The sequence below is a fragment of the Prinia subflava genome (genome assembly GCF_021018805.1).
Source record: "Prinia subflava isolate CZ2003 ecotype Zambia chromosome W unlocalized genomic scaffold, Cam_Psub_1.2 scaffold_22_NEW, whole genome shotgun sequence".
Taxonomy (NCBI): Eukaryota; Metazoa; Chordata; class Aves; order Passeriformes; family Cisticolidae; genus Prinia; species Prinia subflava.
Genome location: NW_026960606.1, coordinates 480,922 through 502,305, shown reverse-complemented (window position 1 = coordinate 502,305; position 21,384 = coordinate 480,922). Strand labels below are relative to the sequence as shown.

Sequence of the window (21,384 nt, the reverse complement as noted above, 5' to 3'; positions counted from 1 at the left end):
GTCATGCTACCCTGACCTGGGAGGGAGTCCTTTCCCCATTCCTGGAAAATTACATAAAATAGTATAGAATAACCTCCAGGTCCTAGACATGCCCCCTCTTGGCTACAGCAAAAATTAACCCTGTCCTGGCCAGAACCAGGACATCATCCACCCCTACACCTTCCAATTATATACATATATATAAACACATATATACACAATCACAGGTATCATTGCCATAGTCAATGGCCATCCCTCCAAGATGTCTGTTGAGTTCATTTAGTCTATAACTGTGGGTTCTATCCATCCTAGATGTCTTCCAGGGCAGGAGAACTGGTGTGCTGTTGGCTGGTTACAAGCTGCATCAGGAGCTCATGACTGGTGTATCTGGAGCGCTCCATCCTCATTGTCCAGGGTAGTTATGACATACAGTAGCAGTGTCATTCAGCAACCAGAATTATACAATTCAACATTTTAGACTGTTCTCACCCAAAAATCAAATCTCCTTGAGGTACAACTTGCCTTGATCCACCTTGTCCTTCAATAACTTCTGCAACTCGCCATGTAGGACTCCATATGGCAGCTTTCTATTTTCAATGGATCCTTACAATGTGGCAGGAACTGTCAGCGAAGAGAGCATATCGCTTTTCATTTTCTGTTGGCTGATTATATGGTGAGACCTCCTCAGCATGTCACCTTCTCCTCCTCCTCCTCCAATAGTCCAAAATTTTCACCTTCAGGCCAGTTCAGGATGACTTTCAAGATCCCTGGGCAATCGGGGTTTCCTATTCAAGCTTTCTGTATGATCAGTGCAACCCACTTACAGTGGCCTGATGTGTTGAAGGGACTTTCCCTTTGAACATCCAGCCCAGCACTGGCAGTCAGGCTGCCAGGAGGAGCTGTGCTTCAGTGCCAATCACTTCTGAAACAGCTCAAAGCCCCTCATAAGATGCCAGTATCTCTTTTTCAGTTGGGCTGTAACAGGCTGTAGATCCTTTGTATCTTTGACTCCAAAAACCTGGAGGTCCACCTCGAGTCTGCTTTCTGACAGAGGCTCCAGGAAAGAACATTCTCCCTGGCTGCGGTGTAGAGCACATTTTTACATCCTGTCCTGTCCTGAATGGCCCAAGGGCTACTGCATGAACTGTCCCCTGTTCAAAAGCTTGTTGTTTAGGACCCCACTTAAAATCGTTCTTCTTCCATGTCACTTGATAGAGAGGAATTACAATCTGACTGTAATTTGGAATATGCATCCTCCAAAAACTCACAGCACATAGGAAAGCCTGTGTTTCCTTCTAGCTGGTCAGTGGGGACACAGCTGATATTTTGTTGACCACATCCCTTGGAATCTGTTGACATTCATCTTGTGATTTTATTCCTAAAACCCGAATTTCCTGGGCAGGTCCCTTGACCTTACTTTTTTTTATGGCAAAACTGGCCTTCAGGAGGATTTGGATTATCTTCTCCCCTTTCTCAAAAAATTTCCTCTGCTGTGTTGTCCCATGGGATGATGTCATCAATGTACTGTAAGTGCTTTGGAGCCTCACCCTTTTCCAGTGCAGTCTAGATCAGTCCATGGCCAATAGCGGGGCTGTGTTTCCACCCTTGGGGCAATGTTGTGAATGAGTGTTTTAAGTTCACTTAAAGAATCACCAGCAAAGGTTTAATATAAGAAGCCACATCATTACAAAGTTCATTGGCAAGGTTCACTCTATTATTTACTAGATGGTTAAAACACATAGAGAAAAAGGAAACAAAAATCCAAAATCAGTCAATCCAAACCAAAATAAACACAAAACTATGTATGTGGAGGCTGGGACAGGAGGAGGGGAAGACGTGAGGCTAGGAAAGGGTAAGGATAAAAAAGGAATACAGAAAACACTCCTGTTGAGTCACAAGCTCCAGAGTAGACTCCAATGATAAACTGAGCCCTGGACTTGACCAACAACACTTCATTTAACTTAAACTTAACAGCATTTAAACTTAATAGTACTTAAACTCAATCCATAAGCTAAGCAATTTAGTAAAGGATTCATATAGAATTTTCTATACTACAACAGTAACTTACTTGTAGTCCCAACTTAGTTACAAATCTAAAGTACTTGAGAATGTAGAACATTCCTGGTATATTTGCTACAGCATATGCACACTTGCATGTAAAAAGATGGTACCTGTAAAAAAATCCCCTCAAATTCAGTGAGATACTCACTTCAGATGCCATTGCATCTTCTCAGCGGGTGAAGGATTGACTCCTGAGGAGTTGTTTGGTGATCCTCCGAGTATAGCAAATTTGAGAGTTTGTTCGCTCTGAGAGGCCCTACTCAAAAGGATGTTGCTGGTTGCAGCCTGCTGCAGTCCAGGAGAGCTCAAAGGATCTTACTTTGGACCACTGTTGGTAGTGTCACAAGAGAGCGAACTTTAGTCATAATAATTTTCTATCCTGGCTGCAACTCAGGTCAGTAACTTTCTTTGAAAGCTTGATAAAAAATATTATTCCATTTAGGTTGTTATTTAGGCAAGAAAAATAAGTTTCCAAGGCTGTTCATTAAAAAACAGGAGCTCATTAGACAGCACAGGTTCCTGGGAACAGACAGTGGTTTTGATAAGCTCAAGAGGAACTGTTTGTGAAGGCTCCTAATGAGCATTTCTCAGATCATAATGCATCCTGAGGTATGGGGGTATGCACCACCATAGGCAGTCGGTTCCAGGTGTACTGGATGCCTCTCCAGGTGAAAGCAAACTGTGGCCTGCACTCTGCTGCTAAAGGAATGGAGAAAAATGCATTAGCAATATCGATGGTGGCACCACTTTGCTGCCTTGGACTCCAGTTCATACTGAAGTTCGAGCATGTCCAACACAGCAACACTCAGTGGTGGTGTGACTTCGTTCAGGTCATGATAGTCCACTGTCAGTCTCCACTCTCCATTGAACGTACACACTGTCTGAATAGGACTATTAAAGGGTGAGCAAGTCTTGCTGAGCACTCCCTGGCTCTCCAGTTCAAAAATCATCTCATGAATGAGGGTCACAAAGTCTCGGTTGGTGTGGTGTTTTTGATAGTGCACTGTTGTGTTAGCAATCAGTACCCGCTGTTCTTCGACCTGCAGGAGTCCCACAGCAGAAGGGTCCTCTGAGACATCAAGCAAGGGATTCAGATGTTGAATTCTCTCTGTCTCCACATGTCACGGGATGAGTGGGAGCTTCAGACAAGCCCTGCCTTAGCCTCAGATTTTGGGAGGAGTTTAAGGAATCACTCTGGCCTGCAAGTTATAGTGATGGTGAATCAGGTCTATTTATAAAAATGAATTATTTATTAAACAAACAAGAGATAACAGACAAAAGATCTTAATCAGAGTTACTTAATAGTATAAAACCATACTACTAGATTACAGCATAACATAAAACAGTGCACGATATCAAGGTACCTATATTAACGCTCGCAAAAGGAATAGTATTGATTAGGAGTCAAATGCAACTTGCCACCAAAATTATGATAATGTACACAGATTCCTTCACTTAACCCCTTGGGAGTAACTGTGAAGCAGGTGTCCCCTATTTATGGGAGAAGCTCCCCACATTTCCAGGGAAATGTATAGACGATTTCTGCTTTGTGAAAGTTTGGTGTGGCTGCTATAGTTGTAAAGTGAGGTGTCTGTTGGTCAGAAATCCAGCTTATCTTCCAGATCTCACTTCAACAGTAAGATGTGTATTGTCAGCTGGGAAATGCCAGACCCATGTTAACCCCACGGTGCCAAAATAACTCACTACTAGACAGCTTGTCATTCTTGAGTTATCTGACCAGTTAACAAACAACAGATAAGCTCTTGTGAGGGGGTAGAGATGCCCTGCTACACCACAGCAGCTGTCTCAAAAGCCCAACAGATGCCCTTTTGGGCCCTTGAAATACCCTCTCCTGAGGTAATCTATGCCAAGAATGCACAGGGCTTCTGGGGTGTTTTTTGCCATTCATTCCGTCAGGCTCACTTCAGTTTCCAGTACAGTCAGCTGTTGGGATCCCCGTCCCCCCAGAAACAGGGATGGATTCTGCTTCCACGTATCTTGATGGCATCAGCATACATTGTGCACCAGTGTCAACTAAAACCTTATACTCTTGTGGGTCTGATGTGCCAGGCCATGGGATCCACATAGTGCAATTGATTTGACTGTCCCTTTCCTCCACCTGGCTGAGGGCAGGGCCACTTTAATCATATAATCATAGAATGTTAAGAGTTTGGAATGGACTTCAAAGATCATCTAGTCCCAATCCCCCTGCCATAGGCAGGGACACTGCACACTAGACCACATTGCTCAAGGCCTTATCCAACCCAGCCCTGAACACTGCCAGGGATGGGGCAACCACAACTCCTCTGGGCAACCTGTCCCAGTGCCTCACCACCCTTACAGTAAAGAATTTTTTTCTTATGTCTAACCTAAATTTCTCCTCTTTCAATTTGTACCCATTACTCCTTGTCCTATCATTACCATTCCTGATGAAGAGTCCCTCTCCAGCTTCCCTGTAGGCTCCTTCAGATACTGGAAGGTGCTGTGAGGTCTCCATGCAACCTTCTCCAGGCTGAATAGCCCCAACTTTCTCAGGCCCCCAACTGTCTTTGTAGAGGAGGTACTCCAGTCACCAATTTCGTGGCCCTCCTCTGGACTTGCTCCAACAGTTCTATGTCTTTCTTATGTTGGGAACACCAGAACTGTATGCAGTACTCCAGATGGGGTCTCACTAGAGCTGATATTCACCTTGGACCTGCTGCCAACGCTCCTTTTGATGCAGCAAGACACAGTTGGCTTTCTGGGCTGTGAGCGCTTACTGCTGCCTCATGTTGAATTTTTCTTCAACCATCACTCCCAAGTCTTTCTCAGCAGGGCTGCTCTCAATCACTTTTCCCCCCAACCTGTTGATGTCTCTGGGATTGCTGTGACCCAGGTGTAAGACCTTGCACTTTACTTTGTTGAACTTCATGAGGTTTGCATTGGCCCACCTCTCAAGCCTGTCATGGTCCCTCTAGATGGCATCCCTTCCCTCCAGAGTGTAGACTGCACCACACAACAAATTTGCTGAGGCTGCTCTCAATCCTAGTCTCCATGTTGCCAACAAAGATGTTGAAGAGTATTGGACCCAGTACTGGCCCCTGAAGGACACCACTAGTCACTGGTTTCCACCTGGACAATGAGCTGTTGACCACAACACTGCCTGTGGCCATCCAGCCAATTCTTTATCCACCGAGTGGTCCATCCATCAAATCCATGTCTCTCCAATTTGAACTCTCTCCAAATAGTACTGGTCATAGTACTCATTGCTCACTTCTTTTAATTATGATCAACCTGAGGTTCCTTCAAGAGGATCAGAAATAACATCAGCCCTTCTATTCTCTGTGAGGAGTTGCCCACTGGAAACTGGAGCAGCATTTATTCTTGAAGGAATTCCTGTGGTGGTTGTTCTTCCTTTCAACTCATGTACCTGTAGTCCTAGGGCAGACGTGCGTTTTCCATCCCACTTCCTCATTTCCTCTTCGTGATCATGAATGTAAAATCACAGAATACCTCAAGGTGTGTTCCCTCTCTTAAACAGGGTGGTGCTTGTTCTTAATAACAGAGATTCTTGTCTGTACTGGCAGGGCATGGGACATTTCCTCTTTAAATTGCTGATGGTCCTTAGTGTTTCTACAGCCAAGATGCAGGCCTGTATGGAGGAAGACAGACTTTCGTCATATTGCCAGAGTTGGGCAACCAAATTATTCACTGTTCATTCATGACATCACTGCCAATGAGTTGGCATATGATAATGGTGTGCTCTGTAGAAACTTCCACCACATGGATTGTGTACAGTGGACCTCATCTGGATCTAGAGGGTATTGCTCGTTATTTCAATCCCTATAGAGTACCTCCAGCACAGCAAATTTTCTCAGGTACTGGATACTTTTCTCCATGGTGTTCTACTTGCCTTGGTGCACTGATAGATCATCCTTGAAAAGATACCTTTCCCTCATGCTTGACAGGAGTCACGTCCAGAGGCTGAGAATTTCTGTCCTCATCCCAATGCCCTTGTCAGTGGCCACATCCCTGGCCAGGGGCCCCAGCTGCTTGACTTCACTACCCTCTAGTTTCCAACTGTGGGCTGCTCTATCCCAGCATCAGAGCAGCCAGGTCACCAGGGGTTCACCTGATTGGTGGCTGAAATATTTTTGCATATCTCGCAGCTCACCCAGTGTTGGGTGATGCTCTTTGATTCTGCCTCTTCCTCCTGTTGTGAGGGCCCTGCTTACTCCTCTTCATCCCTTATTAAGTGAACTGATTTTGTCTTGGATTTTTTCTTCTCTATAGGGGCAACTGCTACCAGCATGGGTTATTCCTCTGGCTCAGCTGCAGTTTGAGTGGCCATGGTGCCTGTTGGTCTGCTTTCCTCCTCCTCCCCCTGAGGGTGCTGTCTAGTGATGAGCAGTGTCCGATAAATAGCAGCCAGAGCCCAGCACACTTCATTCCTCTCTGTATCTGCCACAGTATTTTCCTTTCAAATATTCTATGACTTTATCAGGATCCTGTAGTTGTTCAGGGGTGAACTCCCAAAACATTGGAGGAGACAATTTCTCCCACATTCCATGCCACTGCAGTCTCTTCAGAGCAGCAAGAGGTTTTGTTTGATATTCTTTTTATATATATATACTTGTGGGGACTTTGTTTGTTAAATTAATAGTTTTTTCCACTTTTCTCTAAGGAAGTTCTTTCCCAGACTAGTTGGGGGGAGGGGCCGTTTGAGTTGGCTTCCAAAAGGAACCCTATTCATAGGTTTTCTCCCAAATTTGCCTTAAACCAGGACAGTACTACATCAAAACTGTTGGGATTAATAATAATTTACAAAAGCTAATACATAATAGTGAAAGCCAACAACTACATAGCTATTTATAATAGAAGGAAAAAAAACTTGTTGCTTCACACTCGCAAAAGAAACCCCAAACCAATCCAACAAACAGAACAGTGTAGCGCCCCAGTCCATGCTGTCTGGAACACATGGAGAGAGAGAGCTTGAACAGAGCCCACACAGGAGCCCAAGGCTCTCTGCCCTGCTCCTCAGGTCCATCTTAAAGCTATAGCACTTGTTTTCTGAGCATAAAGTAGACAGTTAGAAAATAAAGCATCATCATAAAATCACCTCAAGACAGGTACATATGTTTGAAAGTTCACACAGTGGTCAGCTTTGGTTCAGGCTCCTCATAAGGCCTACCACACCATTCTGTCCTTTGACCTCTATGTGAACTTCAAGTTGATGAATATGGCATACAGGTGCTATCAATCCATTTTAATTTATACCAAATAATGCAATTACACATTGTCATTAGTACAATTATAATAAACACAATTAAGATGGAGTGTACCGATACATCTAATGCCTTGGTGGCAGTGGGTGAATATCCAGGAAAAAATGATGTGCTGTTTCACATTCAGTTTGGCTAGACAGTGACACCAGTTTGTCTTCTACTATTACATTATTCATTAGGCATTCTGCTGGAGTTTTATTTTGTATTGACAAATGTTTTTGCATATAATCTGAGGCCTGTAACAAGGTTTTAAGTTTATGTAACAATATACCTATGAAAATGTTTAGGGTGCCAATACATAGTTACTTGCTCATTTATGTCAGGCCAACATACATATGTCAAATTTTGCCAAATTAGATGTGTAATATTTTCTAAACACCCTGAAAAAAGAGCAATTAAATTATACATTTGCATAGTTTGTTCATCATTTATGACAATACATATTTGTTGCAGTCCTATTTCAATAAGCATTTGGAAAGAAGGTAATATTGCCCATTTACAGATATTAATTGAATGTTCTAGTAAACAAGGTTTGTATAGTTGTGATCCCTGTCCACAAATAACACCATTTTACACTGTGTTACATAAATCTAGATTATGAATTCTATGTTGTTTTTCAATATACATTCCAGTGAAACTTGGTAACCAATATTCAGGTATGAAAGGAGAGTTTTCTCCAAAGATTACAAGCATTATGACAAATTTGCACATCATTTGGACGTTACTAATGTTATAATGAATTATTTGTCTGGTACAGTATAAATCAGTACATTTTACAGTTTGTGGTGTCAGTGGTATCCAGTGTTTTGTTACAATATATTTCAAATATTGATTGCCAAAGCAGTTCATTACTACATATTAGATCACTTTGTGCCTTGTTTCTCTGCATAAGAACATAAAATGATTGCAATGTACATTCAGTCCAATTCATGGTCTAGTTAACAAGGTGGTGTTAGGTCATAGGTTGGACTTGATGATCTTGTTAGCGTAGGAAAACATATAACCACACGAAGGCGATCATATGCGGTTCTTTATTTGAGCGCGCAGGGACACAAGGGCGATGAGACACCCAAATCTTGTGCCCGAGAATACAGAGTCGATTTGTGATTTTTATAGTTTAAATTATACACATGTTAACTAACCTCCACCCCTAGATACTGATTATCCTATTCCTTAGTTACTATCTTAAATCATACCTATGCTTCTACCCTGATCCACACTTGATTTGGTTAAAACAATGCTTCTCAATTATCTCCTGGGTTGCAGTCACACTTGATTCGGTCATTACAATAGCATGGAGCTGGTTGCAGAAGCTGACACTTGTTCCAAAGCCGAGCTGCGTCAAGTTCCAGTTGTACGTTCTCTACCTTCCTCCCCCCCCACATACCTCAACTTAACCCAGTGGTTAACTTATACAGAAATTATATTTTTAACCCTCCACCATCAATCTCATAGGTCTTTTCCAACTTAATTCATTCTGTGATTCTGTGATTCTGTTGCTATAGATGGGTTATATGATGGTTGACTCTTGCAATTAAGGGATGAATATTATGTGTATGTCAAAAGAAGTTTTATTGATGTATAGTTAGGTTAATGTGATTTGTTGTTTGGACGTCCTCTGTTCTCCCCATAGTCCCCTTTTCCCCCCTGGATGGTTGCCAAAAAACAGCCTTGGTAGACGGGACATGTGGAAGGAGGGTATGTACCTGTGCCCCTTGCATAGGACATTTGGGAAGAGGGAAGGCTTGTTACTAGGAGGTGTGGCATGACAACACCTGACCTCCAATCAAGTTGCAAGAAAGTAGCCTACACCAATAAACAGCTAGGGTTACCTGATACAACACCAAGGGTTTAAAAGGGGGAGCAGCCATTTTGTGGGCGAGCACATGGCGGTTTAGTTCCATGCTCCCAGTGCTGTAATTTTTCCTTATTCAGTCCTTTGTTGTATTTTGTTAAGGTTTAATAAACCTTGAAAATTTTAAAAGTGAGCATAATTTCTCACACTGTGATTCTATGTAAGATTTTGATCAGCTTGAAACTGCTCTCATTCTGTCCAATTGAACTTTAAAAATTCAGTATCATATGGTAATGTTTGTCTTGAATGTGGTAGACATTCACTTAGCTTTCAAGTGGAAATTTTGCCCCACATCATATCCAGTATGACTCAATTTATTTTTCACAGCCTCGATATCAACAGAATTTACAAAGCCTACTTCAGCTCCTTCTCCTCCTAAAAAGGTATTATATACCAGGCTCGTTTTATGCTACACTTTGGTAATTTAGGAAAAGTAATGTTAAAATGAATCATATGTTTTTGAATACTGATGAGCTACATCTATACAAGTGGCTGGTACTCCATGTAACTGATGAATTGTAACATTGGGATGTCAACACAAAATTTCTATTTGGTGTCCTCATACTGATCGATTTTGAATGGGAGTCCCATTAATGCACTGTATAATGGTTCCTTCTGTCTTTGGGGAGTCAGATAAAGTATCCCATGACCATTTGTGATAAAAAATGTCACTGTATCTTTAAGCGTGCATTCTTAATGGCTGCCCAAGAAGTCCCTCTTCTCCCCTCCCTTCCCCCCTGCAGTTCAGGAGATATCACACAAGAGGTGTAGGTTCTGCCAAGATTTTGCATGGGGGTGGGGCGGGGCTGCTGCCCTTCTTTCTGTTCAGCAATCAGGGAGAGCAGTTGTGTGTGTTGCGGAGGGTTTGTGCCAGGCCCCGGGAAATAGCTAAGCTGCGATTTTTGGCACTGCGATCAAAACCTGCCTGTTTTCTTCTCTGCTCCTCTGCTTCTTGGGAGCCCAGAGCCACTGTGTGGGGTGCTGCCTGAATCTGGGGCAGTCTCCATTGGATCTCTTTCTGCGCAGTAGCTCAGCATTGCAATCTAGCCCTGCCTACCTTCCCAGTGTCTGCTGGCTGCCGTTGGTGGTGCCGAAGACCGATTGCTGCTTGAGTGAGTGCCTGGGGGATTCACCCTTCCCCCCTTTGATTTGCATGAAATCAATTAGATAATGGACAAAGACCCTCGAACTACTTAAAGTTAGAAAGTGGTATGTTTTATTTCGACATTAGGTGGCATGGGAGTAGCCTCCTAAAGGCGTGCACACAATTCACAAAGTTCTAGCCCTCTATTTATTTACAAAAGTTTTACATACTCAAAAAGGCTTATACATATGCATAATCTTTGCACTGCCTATCCCTGCTTCATATTAAAATGAGCCCAAAGTCCTTTATACCTGCGCAATTCTTCTCTCAAACTGGGTCGATGGTCTTTGAAATGGGTCAGTGGTCTTGAAGGATGAAGTCAGAGACGTCTTCCTCACAGAGATCTTTTTACCTTTATCTTACTATCAGGCTTATGTAACCTCTTGGCATAGTCCAGGCTCTCCTGCTTGATTCCAATCAGTTTCTGTGTCCAGGTGCAGTCATGGTTTCATTTATTATCACAATAGTCCATCTATCTTATTTCCTTCTACAAACACAACTACAATAAGCAAGTAATACATTACCTACGCTCTAGCTTAAGCATCTAATAATTAGTAACTCTTCTACTTCATCTCCACTCTTAAATCCTAATCAATCTAAATTGCTTCTATCCCTTAGCTAACATCTTAGCTCTTTAAATTCTTGGCTCACTTTTCCCCCCTTTCCCCCCACTGGCCACTAGTGAGCCACTGCACTCTTTGCCTCACCTTAGCCTACAGCGCCCCCTGTCAACTGTGATCATAACTACACCAAAGGGGAAACATGCTTAGTGGGTGAGAAACATCTGTTATTGTGTTGTTGTTTTTTTCTGTTATATATATGTATTCTAGTAAAAAACCTTTTTTTCCTTTTCCTGTATTTTTGCCTGGAAGCCCTGTAATTTCAAAGTTACAATAATTTGGAGGGAGAGGTTGTCTTTCCTTTCCAGGAAAGTTCCTGACTTCTTTGGCAGATATTTGTCTTTTAAACCAAGACACCTTCTTGTACAGGAAAATGGAAGATGATGCATTAATTTGAGTATTGTTACTATCATACAGTCATAAAACTTTTTCCTATTCTTGGACACTGTCTAAGCCACAACTAGAGCTATACAGTGTTGTTGTTTAAATTTATGGGGGGGTCCCCGGGGAGTGCCCCCCGGAGACCCCCGGGGTCTTTATGGGGTTGTGGTTTTCCCGTGCTGGCAGGCAAAGAGACTTCAGATGCCGGTGGGGTGCTGATGAGGTGAGGGTTTATTCACTGAGGGAGAGGGGAAGGGAAGGGGGGGGGAGGGAGGAGAGGGAAAGGGAGCATCAGGAGGCCTCCAGGGGGAGAGGGGCAAGAGGGGCAGAGCCTACTGCCTTAGCATTCTTATCACAGAGGTTCAAAGGGGCGCGGTAACATTCTCCAGCCAATGAGGTTACAGATACAGGATACTGCAGGGAGGTTACAGACTTGGGATAAACCATACATTTTCCCAGGGGTGAGCTAGAGCAAACCATTTCCATAAAATGCAATCCCACAATACAGCATTTAAGGATTACATTGGATGTTATGGTTATATTTGTATCTGAAAGTCATAGAGCGTACAGCCATTCAAAAGGATGCTGAGGATCCTGTACTCTCTCTAAAGTGCAATTTTTGGAAAAGTTAATGCAACTATGTTAACACACTTAATTGGCTTTGCAGGTGAAATCATCCTGTCTCCATTCTTTAGTAGAGCTTATCCATCCCCAGGTCATAGAATCTCACAATGCTTTCTCATTTGAAGATACAGCTCCTGGGATAAAGACACTTCCCAAATGGACCATGGTGATAAAGAAGAACATCCATCCTGGCAGGTTCTATAAAAGGGAAACTCAACACTTCCAATTATTCTCATAAATAACATTTCTGTGTGGGAACATATTCCCATATTTCTTATCCAGGTCTCATAATAAGAATGGTATTATCTTTTCCTACTGCTATTACTTCAGCAGGTTTGGGGGATCCATTTTTTCCTTGGGCCCACACTTTAGCTCCATTATTAAAAGAGTTACTTGATCTAAGTCCTCTATCACCTTTTACTGTAATTATTTGAGGTGGATCCCTTTTTGGATTTGTGCTTTCAAAAGTGGTAATATCAAAAGCTGGGCTAAATGGTTCTTATGACTAAATCTTGGTTCCCATTATAAATCAAAATGCCTTTTATTTCCCCCTGAGAATCAGCATCAGTGATTACCCCCATTACATGAATTTCCTTTGTTGCTAAGCTGGATGGTGGGGCAATTAATCCAAAATGTTCCAAGGGAAATTGAATCCAAATACCAATGCCAACAATCTTAGTTTTAACCTTGATTAATTAGTGTTAAAGTTAATGCATGTAAGTCTAGTCCTTCTGCCTCAGGAGTAGCCCAGTAAGGTGCTAATGCTCCTGGGGTAATTTCCCAGTTCATAATTGTTTCAGTTACTGTCAAGGGTTTAATTTGCAAATTAGGAGTAGTCAGTTGCATCAATGGTGTTTCAGCTTCACCAAGTGGTCTATTATTTAATAAATGCAGCACTCCTGTTAGATTTACTTTCCAATTTCTCATTTGTCCCTTTCCCAATTTACATTATTGTTTTTTCAAAAGCCCATTCATTTGTTCTACTAGTCCAGTTACTGGCATAGGGAATATGGAAAATCCATTGTATATTTTGTTGTTCAACAAATTGCTGCACTTGTTTATTTTTGAAATGGACCCATTATTAGTTTGAATCTGTAAAGGAATACCTTAATATAGGATAAATAAGCCTAAAGTTTGAATAGTACTATGCTGGGTAGCTCTCTTACATGGGTAAGCTATTAAATACCCAGAGTATGTATCTACAGCTGCACAGATAAGTCAACACCCACAGTCTTGTGGTAACAGTCCTATATAATTCATTTGCCATATCTGCCCAAGTAATTTGCTCAATTTGTCTAACTAGATGTGGAACTGGCCACTTATGAGTATGCTGACAAACTGGGCAGCTAGCTAGGATAGTTTTTACCTTATTGAGTAAAATAACTATTCTGTGGTCTTGGGTCCACCTGTAAGTGGCTTTTTCTCAAAGATGTCCACATTTCTGGTGTACCCATTTGGCCAAACTCTCATGAGATTCTTCTTGAGGGAACTCCAGTTCTGCTTGGGATATTGTTGCTCAATTGTCTGAAATAGAATTGTATAGTTGTTCTAATGTATCTGTATCACAATGTGCATCTACATGAAATGCAGTGACTTGAGTTTATTAAACTAACTTCCCTATGCTCATCCATAATTCTTTTCCCCAAACTTCTTTTGCAAAAATTTTCCAATCCTTGGCTACCCAAGTGGGTAGCAAGATATCTAATCCTTGAGCTACTGACCAAGAGTCAGTATATATGTGACATCTCCCAAAGGTATGCTGTTTAATTGCCATATATACTGCATATAATTCAGCATATTGGCTGCTTTTCCCTTCTCCAGCTGTTTCTAAAAATTTCTTGGATACTAGATTCTATGCAACTGCTTTCCAAAACTTTTTTCCTCCTATATACTTTGCTGATCCATCTATAAGCCTTATATAATGAAAGCACACTGATACAGTGTTGTAGTTTTGGAGCTCTGCGGATGGTGTTTTTTTTCTTCTCTACACTTTTTTTCTTGTATGAGTTCCCTTTTATTACTGTTTGTTACAGATAAATGACTGCCCTCTAATTGGACCCCAGAATCTCTGCTAATTTTGTAGCACAAAACATGCCTTGAGCATTCCATTCCTGTGGCTATCTTCAGCCACAGTAAATCTCACACACATACAGTGGTTTTCCACTGAAGTGATTTCTCACAGCACCCTCAGCAAACATACAGATTAGTTCTAATCCTGGTTAAGATGCCAAGTGTTTGGTGCCATTCCCACAATTTGCTACCTTTGCATGTAGAGTAGCCACTCCATTTGCCCCTACTTTAGCACAGTCCTGTATATACCATTTCCATTTTATGGTGCTAGATTCTTGTGCATGTCCAATTCAATGTGTTTTAGGAGAGCTCTTTACCCAATGCATAACTGGGATTTCTGAGTGTAAAAATACTTCACTCCCTATTGTCATTTGTTCTGTTTCTATTAATGCCCAATAACATGCTAACAACTCTTTCAGATTGAGTTTAATTTTTCCCAGCCTCTGGGAGTTTTTGGTTCCAGAATCCTAAAGGAACTTTCCTTTTTTCTTGTTTCTGCCATAAACTCCAATTAGCATATAGCTCATTTACTGATACATGCAGAGTTACTTCTCCCTTCTCCAGAGGCCACAAATCTAGTGCCTTTTGGATTGCTTCTTTAGCTAACTCAAATGCTTGTTGTTGTTTATTGCCCTGCTCAAACTCATTTTTCCTAGTAACTTGATACAAAGGAGCTAGAATTTGTCCTAAATGAGGAATATGTTGTCACCAAAATACAAGTAATTCAATAAATCTTTTTGCTTCATTCTTATTTTGACATATGGCAAAAACTATAATCTTCTGTCAGGCCTTGGGAGGTATTTACCAATTGCCACAATGGCATTGAATTTGTAAAAATTTGATAGTTTGTGTTGGTCCCTGTATTTTGTTAGGATTAATCTCTCATCCTTTATTTCTCATATGTTCTACAAGTTTCTTCAAATTATCTTGCACATCTTTCCCACTTTTCCCTTGAATTAAAATATCATCAATATAATGGATTAATTCCTTCTGAAAGGGTGAACTCATCTAAATGTTCAGCCACTGGTCCGTGGTATATAGTAGGGCTGTGTAGCCACCCCTGTGGTAGCCTTGTGGAAGTGTACTGCCTGCCTTGCTAAGTAAATACAAATTTATCCCAATGCTCTTTGACTGTGAGGATGGTGAAAAAAGCATTAACTTAGCTAAATCAATGCCAGCACACCAGGTCTCCTCATGTTTCTGAATATTTCAATCAATATTATTGTATTGGGCACAGCTAAAGTCAAAGGTGGCGTATGCTTATTTAGTTGCCTCTAACCCAGTTGCGGTTTGATATTAGCCAAATGCCAGGCACCCACAAAAGCTGCTCACTCATCCTTCCCTGTTGCAGCTGGGCAGAGGAGAGATAAAGGGTTCATGAGTCAAGGACCAGGAGAAAACACTCCAAGGGAAAAACAGGCTCAACTTAGAGATACAAAGTTAATTTATTACTAACAAAATCAGATGAGGATAATGAGAAGCAAAATAAGCCCTTAAAAACAAAATACCTTTTTTTACCCCAACCCCTCCCTCCTTCCCACCGACAATGCAGGGAGATGGGGGGGGGGGGGGGGGGGGGAGGGGGAGTTTTGATCAGTTCATCACCTAAGGTTTTCTTCTGTTGTGCAGGGAGAGAAGTTGTTCCCCTGTGAGACCGTAGGGTCCCTTCCCACAGGAGACAGTTCTCCGCGAACCTCTCCGACATGGGTCCATTCTCACAAGCAGCAGTCCTCACAAAACTGCTGTGGTGTGAGTCACTCTTCCACAGGATGCAGTCCTCCAAGGACAGGTTGCTCCAGCCTGGAAGCAGGGGCCCCCTCTCTCCACCGGGTCTCCCACTGAATCACAGCCTCCTCCAGGTATCCACCCACTCTGGCATGGGCACCTCCTCCACAGGCTGCGAGTGGATCTCTGTATCCCTCGTGGATCTCCATGGGCTGCAGGGGGACAGCCTGCTTCACCATGGTCATCACCATGGCCTGCAGAAGAATCTCAGCTCTGGTGCCTGGAGCACCTCCTCCCCCCACTTCTTCACTGACCTTGGTGTCTCCATGTTGTTTTCCTCACATTTTCTCATCTCCTCTTCTCTAGATGGAAATAAGACTGCTTACTACTTTTGTTTTGGTTTCTTCTTAAATATGTTATCATCTCTATTTGGCCCAGCCTTGGCCAGAGGTATGTCCATCCTCAGAGCCATCAGGGATTGACTCTGCAGGACATGGCAGAAGCTTCTAGCAGCTTCTCACAGAAGCAACCTCTGTGGCCCCTCTGCTACCAAAAACCAGGCCATGCAAACCCAGTCATTCACCATGACCCATCATTTTTCTTAACAGGCCATACAGGATTATTCTAAGATGTGGTGATGGGTTTTAACATACCTGCCTCAAGCAAATCTTTAATTGTTAACATTATTTCTTTCTGCCCTCCAGGAATGCAATACTGCTTCAAAGAGACTAATTTTGTGGCTAGAGAATTTCTACTGGAAGCATTTTTACCTTTCCTACCAGAATAGGTCTCATACTAATATATGGCTTGGTGCCAAATTGATACTGTCCATCTGGTAATTCTAGAGTTAAGTCCTTTAAGATATCAATTCCAATTATATGCTCTGGGATTGGAACTGTCATCACTGAGTATTTTTAATGTTGTAAATTTCCTATTTTCATTTCAATTTGTGTTTGTACAGCTTCAATTCGTTTACTTCCTAATTCAGTTATTGGAACCGTTTGGCCCTTAAATCTTTTGGGATTCCCATAAATTAGCGAGGCATCTGCTCAAGTATCCACACGGGTTTTAACTGTTTGAGTAGATTGGTTTTTCCAAAAAATTTTAAGGTCGACATGGGAACGCAAATCCTTTCTTGCCCATCCCTGTACTGGAGCTTGGCCTATTTCCTAATCTTGGTTATGATATACTTCTATTTCCCACACTTTCTGTAAGGGGTACTGTTTTGCAGAAAAAAAGACTGCACAACTAATAGGAGTTAGTTGGAGAGTAGGTATGTATTTATTCGGCACTGGGCATGATGCAGGATAGCTCCCAAAGGCATGCACAACCACTCTCTCACTTGCATTCTCTCTTATCTTCTAAAATGTTATATATACTTTAAGTTTCACAGTACATCTATGCATATTCATTTCCTAGCTCAGCCCAGCCCCTCTTCATATGCTAATTATCTTATCAGTCTTTTGGTGCTTGTGCAGTTAACCCTGGTGGTTGTGCCAGTGGTTCATCGAGGCTGAACTTTTCACCTTGCCTCCTTGTGCATGCTCTCTGATCCCCTGGTCACAGTCCAAACCATAAGGCTGGTCTAATCTGGTTTTAGGGGTCAGAGGAGCCTTGTTATCTCAGTAGCCTTGCAAATTTAGCATTCTTTTGTTTTGCTTCTGCAGGCAGTCCTTCTCCTTATCACATATCCTTGCATTCTTTCATGTTGCTTTTGCACGTACACCCTGTCTTCTCTTTGCAAGCAGCCAGCACAGTACATTCACAAACACAGCAATTCTTAACCAATATGCATCATCTAAGTATCTGTTTCTAATCAACCACCCTCTAATTTCTAACCCCTTGTCTCAGTACAGCAAGTCAGTGTACAGATCCCAATCCTCCTTCCCCCTGGAACTTCTGACCCATCCATGGGGGACCTTCCACAGACAGGTGGAATGTCCCATCAAGGTTCCAAAGGTGGAGCCAATGGCTGAGTTGCATCTTTTGGGGCCCAAATTTTCACTTGGGAGCTCTATATTTTTTTATTTGGTTTATTCAGCCCACACTGTTTGTAAACCCTCCACATTTCATTAATGGGAATTGTAATAAATGCCCAGCCAATTCCAAATTAATAAATGATTTTATTAATTTTAGAAAAATCAATGACCAGAATTTTGGGTAAGCCAACAATCGAAGAATCAGTGTCAAGTCCCGGGATCGGCACTGGGTGAACCTTAGCTACGGCCTCTATTGTGCCATAGCTCCCCCTGTTCACACTTTCGGTTCTGTGAGACCAGTTTTTGTACAGTTTTTTTAGCAGGACCGAGCATTACTTCATGCTTTCTTTGTCCCATCAGTTTTCCTTCATATTCCTGGAGATTCATCCTCGCTCTTTGGTCAGTTGAATAGTTTTTCCCTGGGGAAATGAATATTGGATGAGACTTCTGGGAATCACATATTGAGATGCGTGTCCCCGATGGCACAGCAAGGCCCATCTTGGTGGTAATGGTTGGGTCCTTTGCAATCCCATCTCCGGAGAGGACCCATCTTCCTCGGATCCCCCTCTCCTTTTCTCTTGTAAATTCAGTTGTTCCCCAGTTCCCAGCAAGGGTCGTTCTCCGATTCCTGAATCTGTCTACCCCCAGTCCCGTATGATTTTACCATTTAGGGGCACAACTTGATTTATGTTATACATACATTATAAACACGAATTATCTCACATCATTTATCACAGGAACTATTAGTGGGATAATAAGCAGATAACAGAAATAAGCATAGAAAGGCAATGCATCAAATCATTACTACAGATTACAGCTAGTGATTAAGAAAAGATACATCACCAGTTACCCTAATGTATTACCATCATCCTGGTCCGTATTTCAGCTGGGGAGCCCTGTTGCAGCAAAGGACCAAAGACACCCTCCTGCTAATTGGTAAATCCTACCTAGCACATCTGCTCATAGATGAGCCTTCTGATCCTGCTACTAAGTTGTTGGAGGTTAGGATTTTTCTTTTTTTGTTTTTTTCTCTCAGGGAATTTTCTCATATTTGTTGCCTAAGAGATGATAATGACCTTAAAAGACAAAAGAAGAGGACAAGGTGGGGGGAGGGGTGCAGCTGACTACTCTCTTAGCTGGGGGAGGTTTCTCTTGGGAAGGGCAGAGATTTTGGCTGAGGGGTGTGGGGCTAGGCTCAGCTCTTCACTTGCTCTCTTGCTCTTGGATCGGAGGGGAACGGTCAAGTTGCTGCTACCTGGTGGGGGGGAGAATTTGCTGCCACTGTGGAGTCCAGCCCTTGTACTGCTTCTTCCTTACGGTGGGTGAGCCTTTGCTTGTAAGAGCGGACGTTGAACTGGGACTTTATTAACATCTGATTGCACTGGAAAGGACCTTCACCATCTAATCGGGTGCCTCAGGGGAAAAAATCCTGGGACCCCAAACCCCTACCCCTTCCCTGTGCCCCAGTTGCTTGCAGACACCTGGCTACTGCTGCCCAGCCCCATTGTTTTCTGCTGCTGCCTTGGGCTTTTTCTCTACTTTTAAACCCAGCAACCTGTGCCTGCCAGGACATCCCGCAGCTGCTGGTACAGCTGCGGAGTTTCTGCTACATTTTGTTTGCTACTCTGGATGTGCCTGCCTCTGCTGTTCCAGCCACCTCGCCGAGGTTCCTGCTACAGCCCATTTTGCCATCCAGAGGGGTACTGAGACCGGCTACCCCTGGGAGTTTGTAAAGGAAGCCCCTTTTCTCTCTCCCCTGCCAGCTTGTCCACCATTACCCACATGCAGAGAGATGGCTGAGCTCGCACCACAGCGTCCCCTGCAGCCACAGGAGAATCATGGCACCTGCCCTGCCTGGCCAGGAGCCAGCAGCACCCCTACAGGCTGTGACCATAACTACACCAACAGGGAAAGTGCTCGACAGCCGAGAGAAGGCTGTTATTGGGTTTCTGGTTTTCTTTTTTGTTGCTGCTGTTGTGGTTGTTTGGTTGCCTTGTTGTACATACTAGTAAAGAACTGTTATTCCTTTTCCCATATCTTTGCCTGAAAGCTCCTTAATCTCAAAATTATAATAATTTGGAAGGAAGGTGGTCATATTTTCCATTTCAAGTGAGGTTACCACCTTCCTGGGCAGACACCTGTCTTTCAAACTAAGACAAAATGGGTTTCACTTTTATATTGTTACTTGTAAAAATGTACATGATCAGATGTTTATTTTGGAACTTTCTGGTCTGGCATACCCATCTGCCAGCCAAGCACCTGGGCATGTCAAGTACAAAGCCCCTGTTTTCCTAAAATTGCATGTGTTGTTTTAAAAGGTACATATGTTTAAAGGTTCACACAGTGATCAACTTTGGTTCAGGCTCCATATAGGGCCTACCACATCTCCCCCTGTGCATGGTGTGAGGTGGTATAGATTAACCCTAGGGTCCTGGCCTTAACCCATCTGGCTACTGCAAAAATTAACTCTTTCCTGGCCAGAACCAGGACACTCCTTCAAAGCAAAAGTGACCATGGCACTTTGGTTTTTTTGTTCCTCTTTGGTTTTTACTTTCTCAACTTCCATTAGACTGCCCTTTCCACTCCTTGTTCCTGCAGTCTCAAGCCTGAAAATTCTTGAAATTTTTACTAGAAAAATCATGAATGAGGGAAGTTGAAAATTCTTTAATGAAAATTAATATGGAACACTGCAATGTATTTGTGGATTTTCATTGTAATTTTGTGTGTGTGCTTTATTTGATCCCCTTTTTTGTTCTTTGGATTCCTCCTCTCATTTTCTTCCAACAAAACTGAGACACGAAGATAAAAATACTCATTAGTTTGTCTAATAAGTATATTTCATCCTTTTAATTTAATTGCTCAGTCTTTAGGAATAATTTACATTTTATGTTTTACTTTCATATTCACTATGTTTTGTAACAGGAACAGGCTTCCTGGGTGTGTCAGTGTGATGACAATGTGGTTCAAAGACTAGAAACAGATTTCAAGATGACTCTTCAGCAGCAGAGCACTCTGGAGCAGTGGGCGGCTTGGCTTGATAATGTAATGGTGCAAGCACTGAAACCATATGAAGGAAGACCCAGCTTTCCTAAAGCAGCACGGCAATTTCTTTTAAAATGGTCTTTCTACAGGTAGTCCTCTAAATTATTTCAGCTATTTTATTATTTGCTCAATAGTATCCCATAATAATGTTGAAAAAAGTTACATCAGACAATAGTTCCCAAGAAATGTAGAGCTTTCCCCCCACCCCCCAAAAGATCAGTATTCTTAACATTAAACACAGTGCAATGTGCAACTCAGCAGTGGATGAAATTATCCTTGTATATTGTTTTAAAGGCCCTGTGAGAGTGTAATGAGTTTAGAATTTTATCCTGATTTGGAAATATGCCATGAAATATTTTGGATTGACTAGTTATTCAATTTCAAATCCAATGTTTTAATATTAGTTATTAAAATACCATGGATTCTATTTTTATTATGTAGGGACAATTTTTTTTTTTTTGTGTAAAAAGAACAAGACAAATGTTCCATGTCATCTCCTACTGTATCAGTTATCATAGTAAAGCTATTTTTTTTCAAAATGGTACATGATAGCATCTACTTTGTGAGAGTATCATATGGATGTTTTCAATCACAATCTGCATTTTTCTATTAAAAGGTATACACAAACTTATCTAAATTT

At 42.1% G+C, this 21,384-nt stretch overlaps 1 protein-coding gene across 7 annotated transcripts in view; it reads left to right on the top strand.

The window, feature by feature from the left end:
• LOC134564858 (transcription factor RFX3-like) overlaps nt 1-21,384 on the top strand; it is a 200,054-nt gene that overhangs the window by 164,011 nt on the left and 14,659 nt on the right. For all 7 annotated transcript variants that reach the window (XM_063424112.1, XM_063424108.1, XM_063424110.1 and 4 more), the window contains one exon: nt 20,625-20,833. In XM_063424112.1, the coding sequence (XP_063280182.1) occupies nt 20,625-20,833 (209 nt within the window). The remainder of the gene's footprint in view (nt 1-20,624; nt 20,834-21,384) is intronic.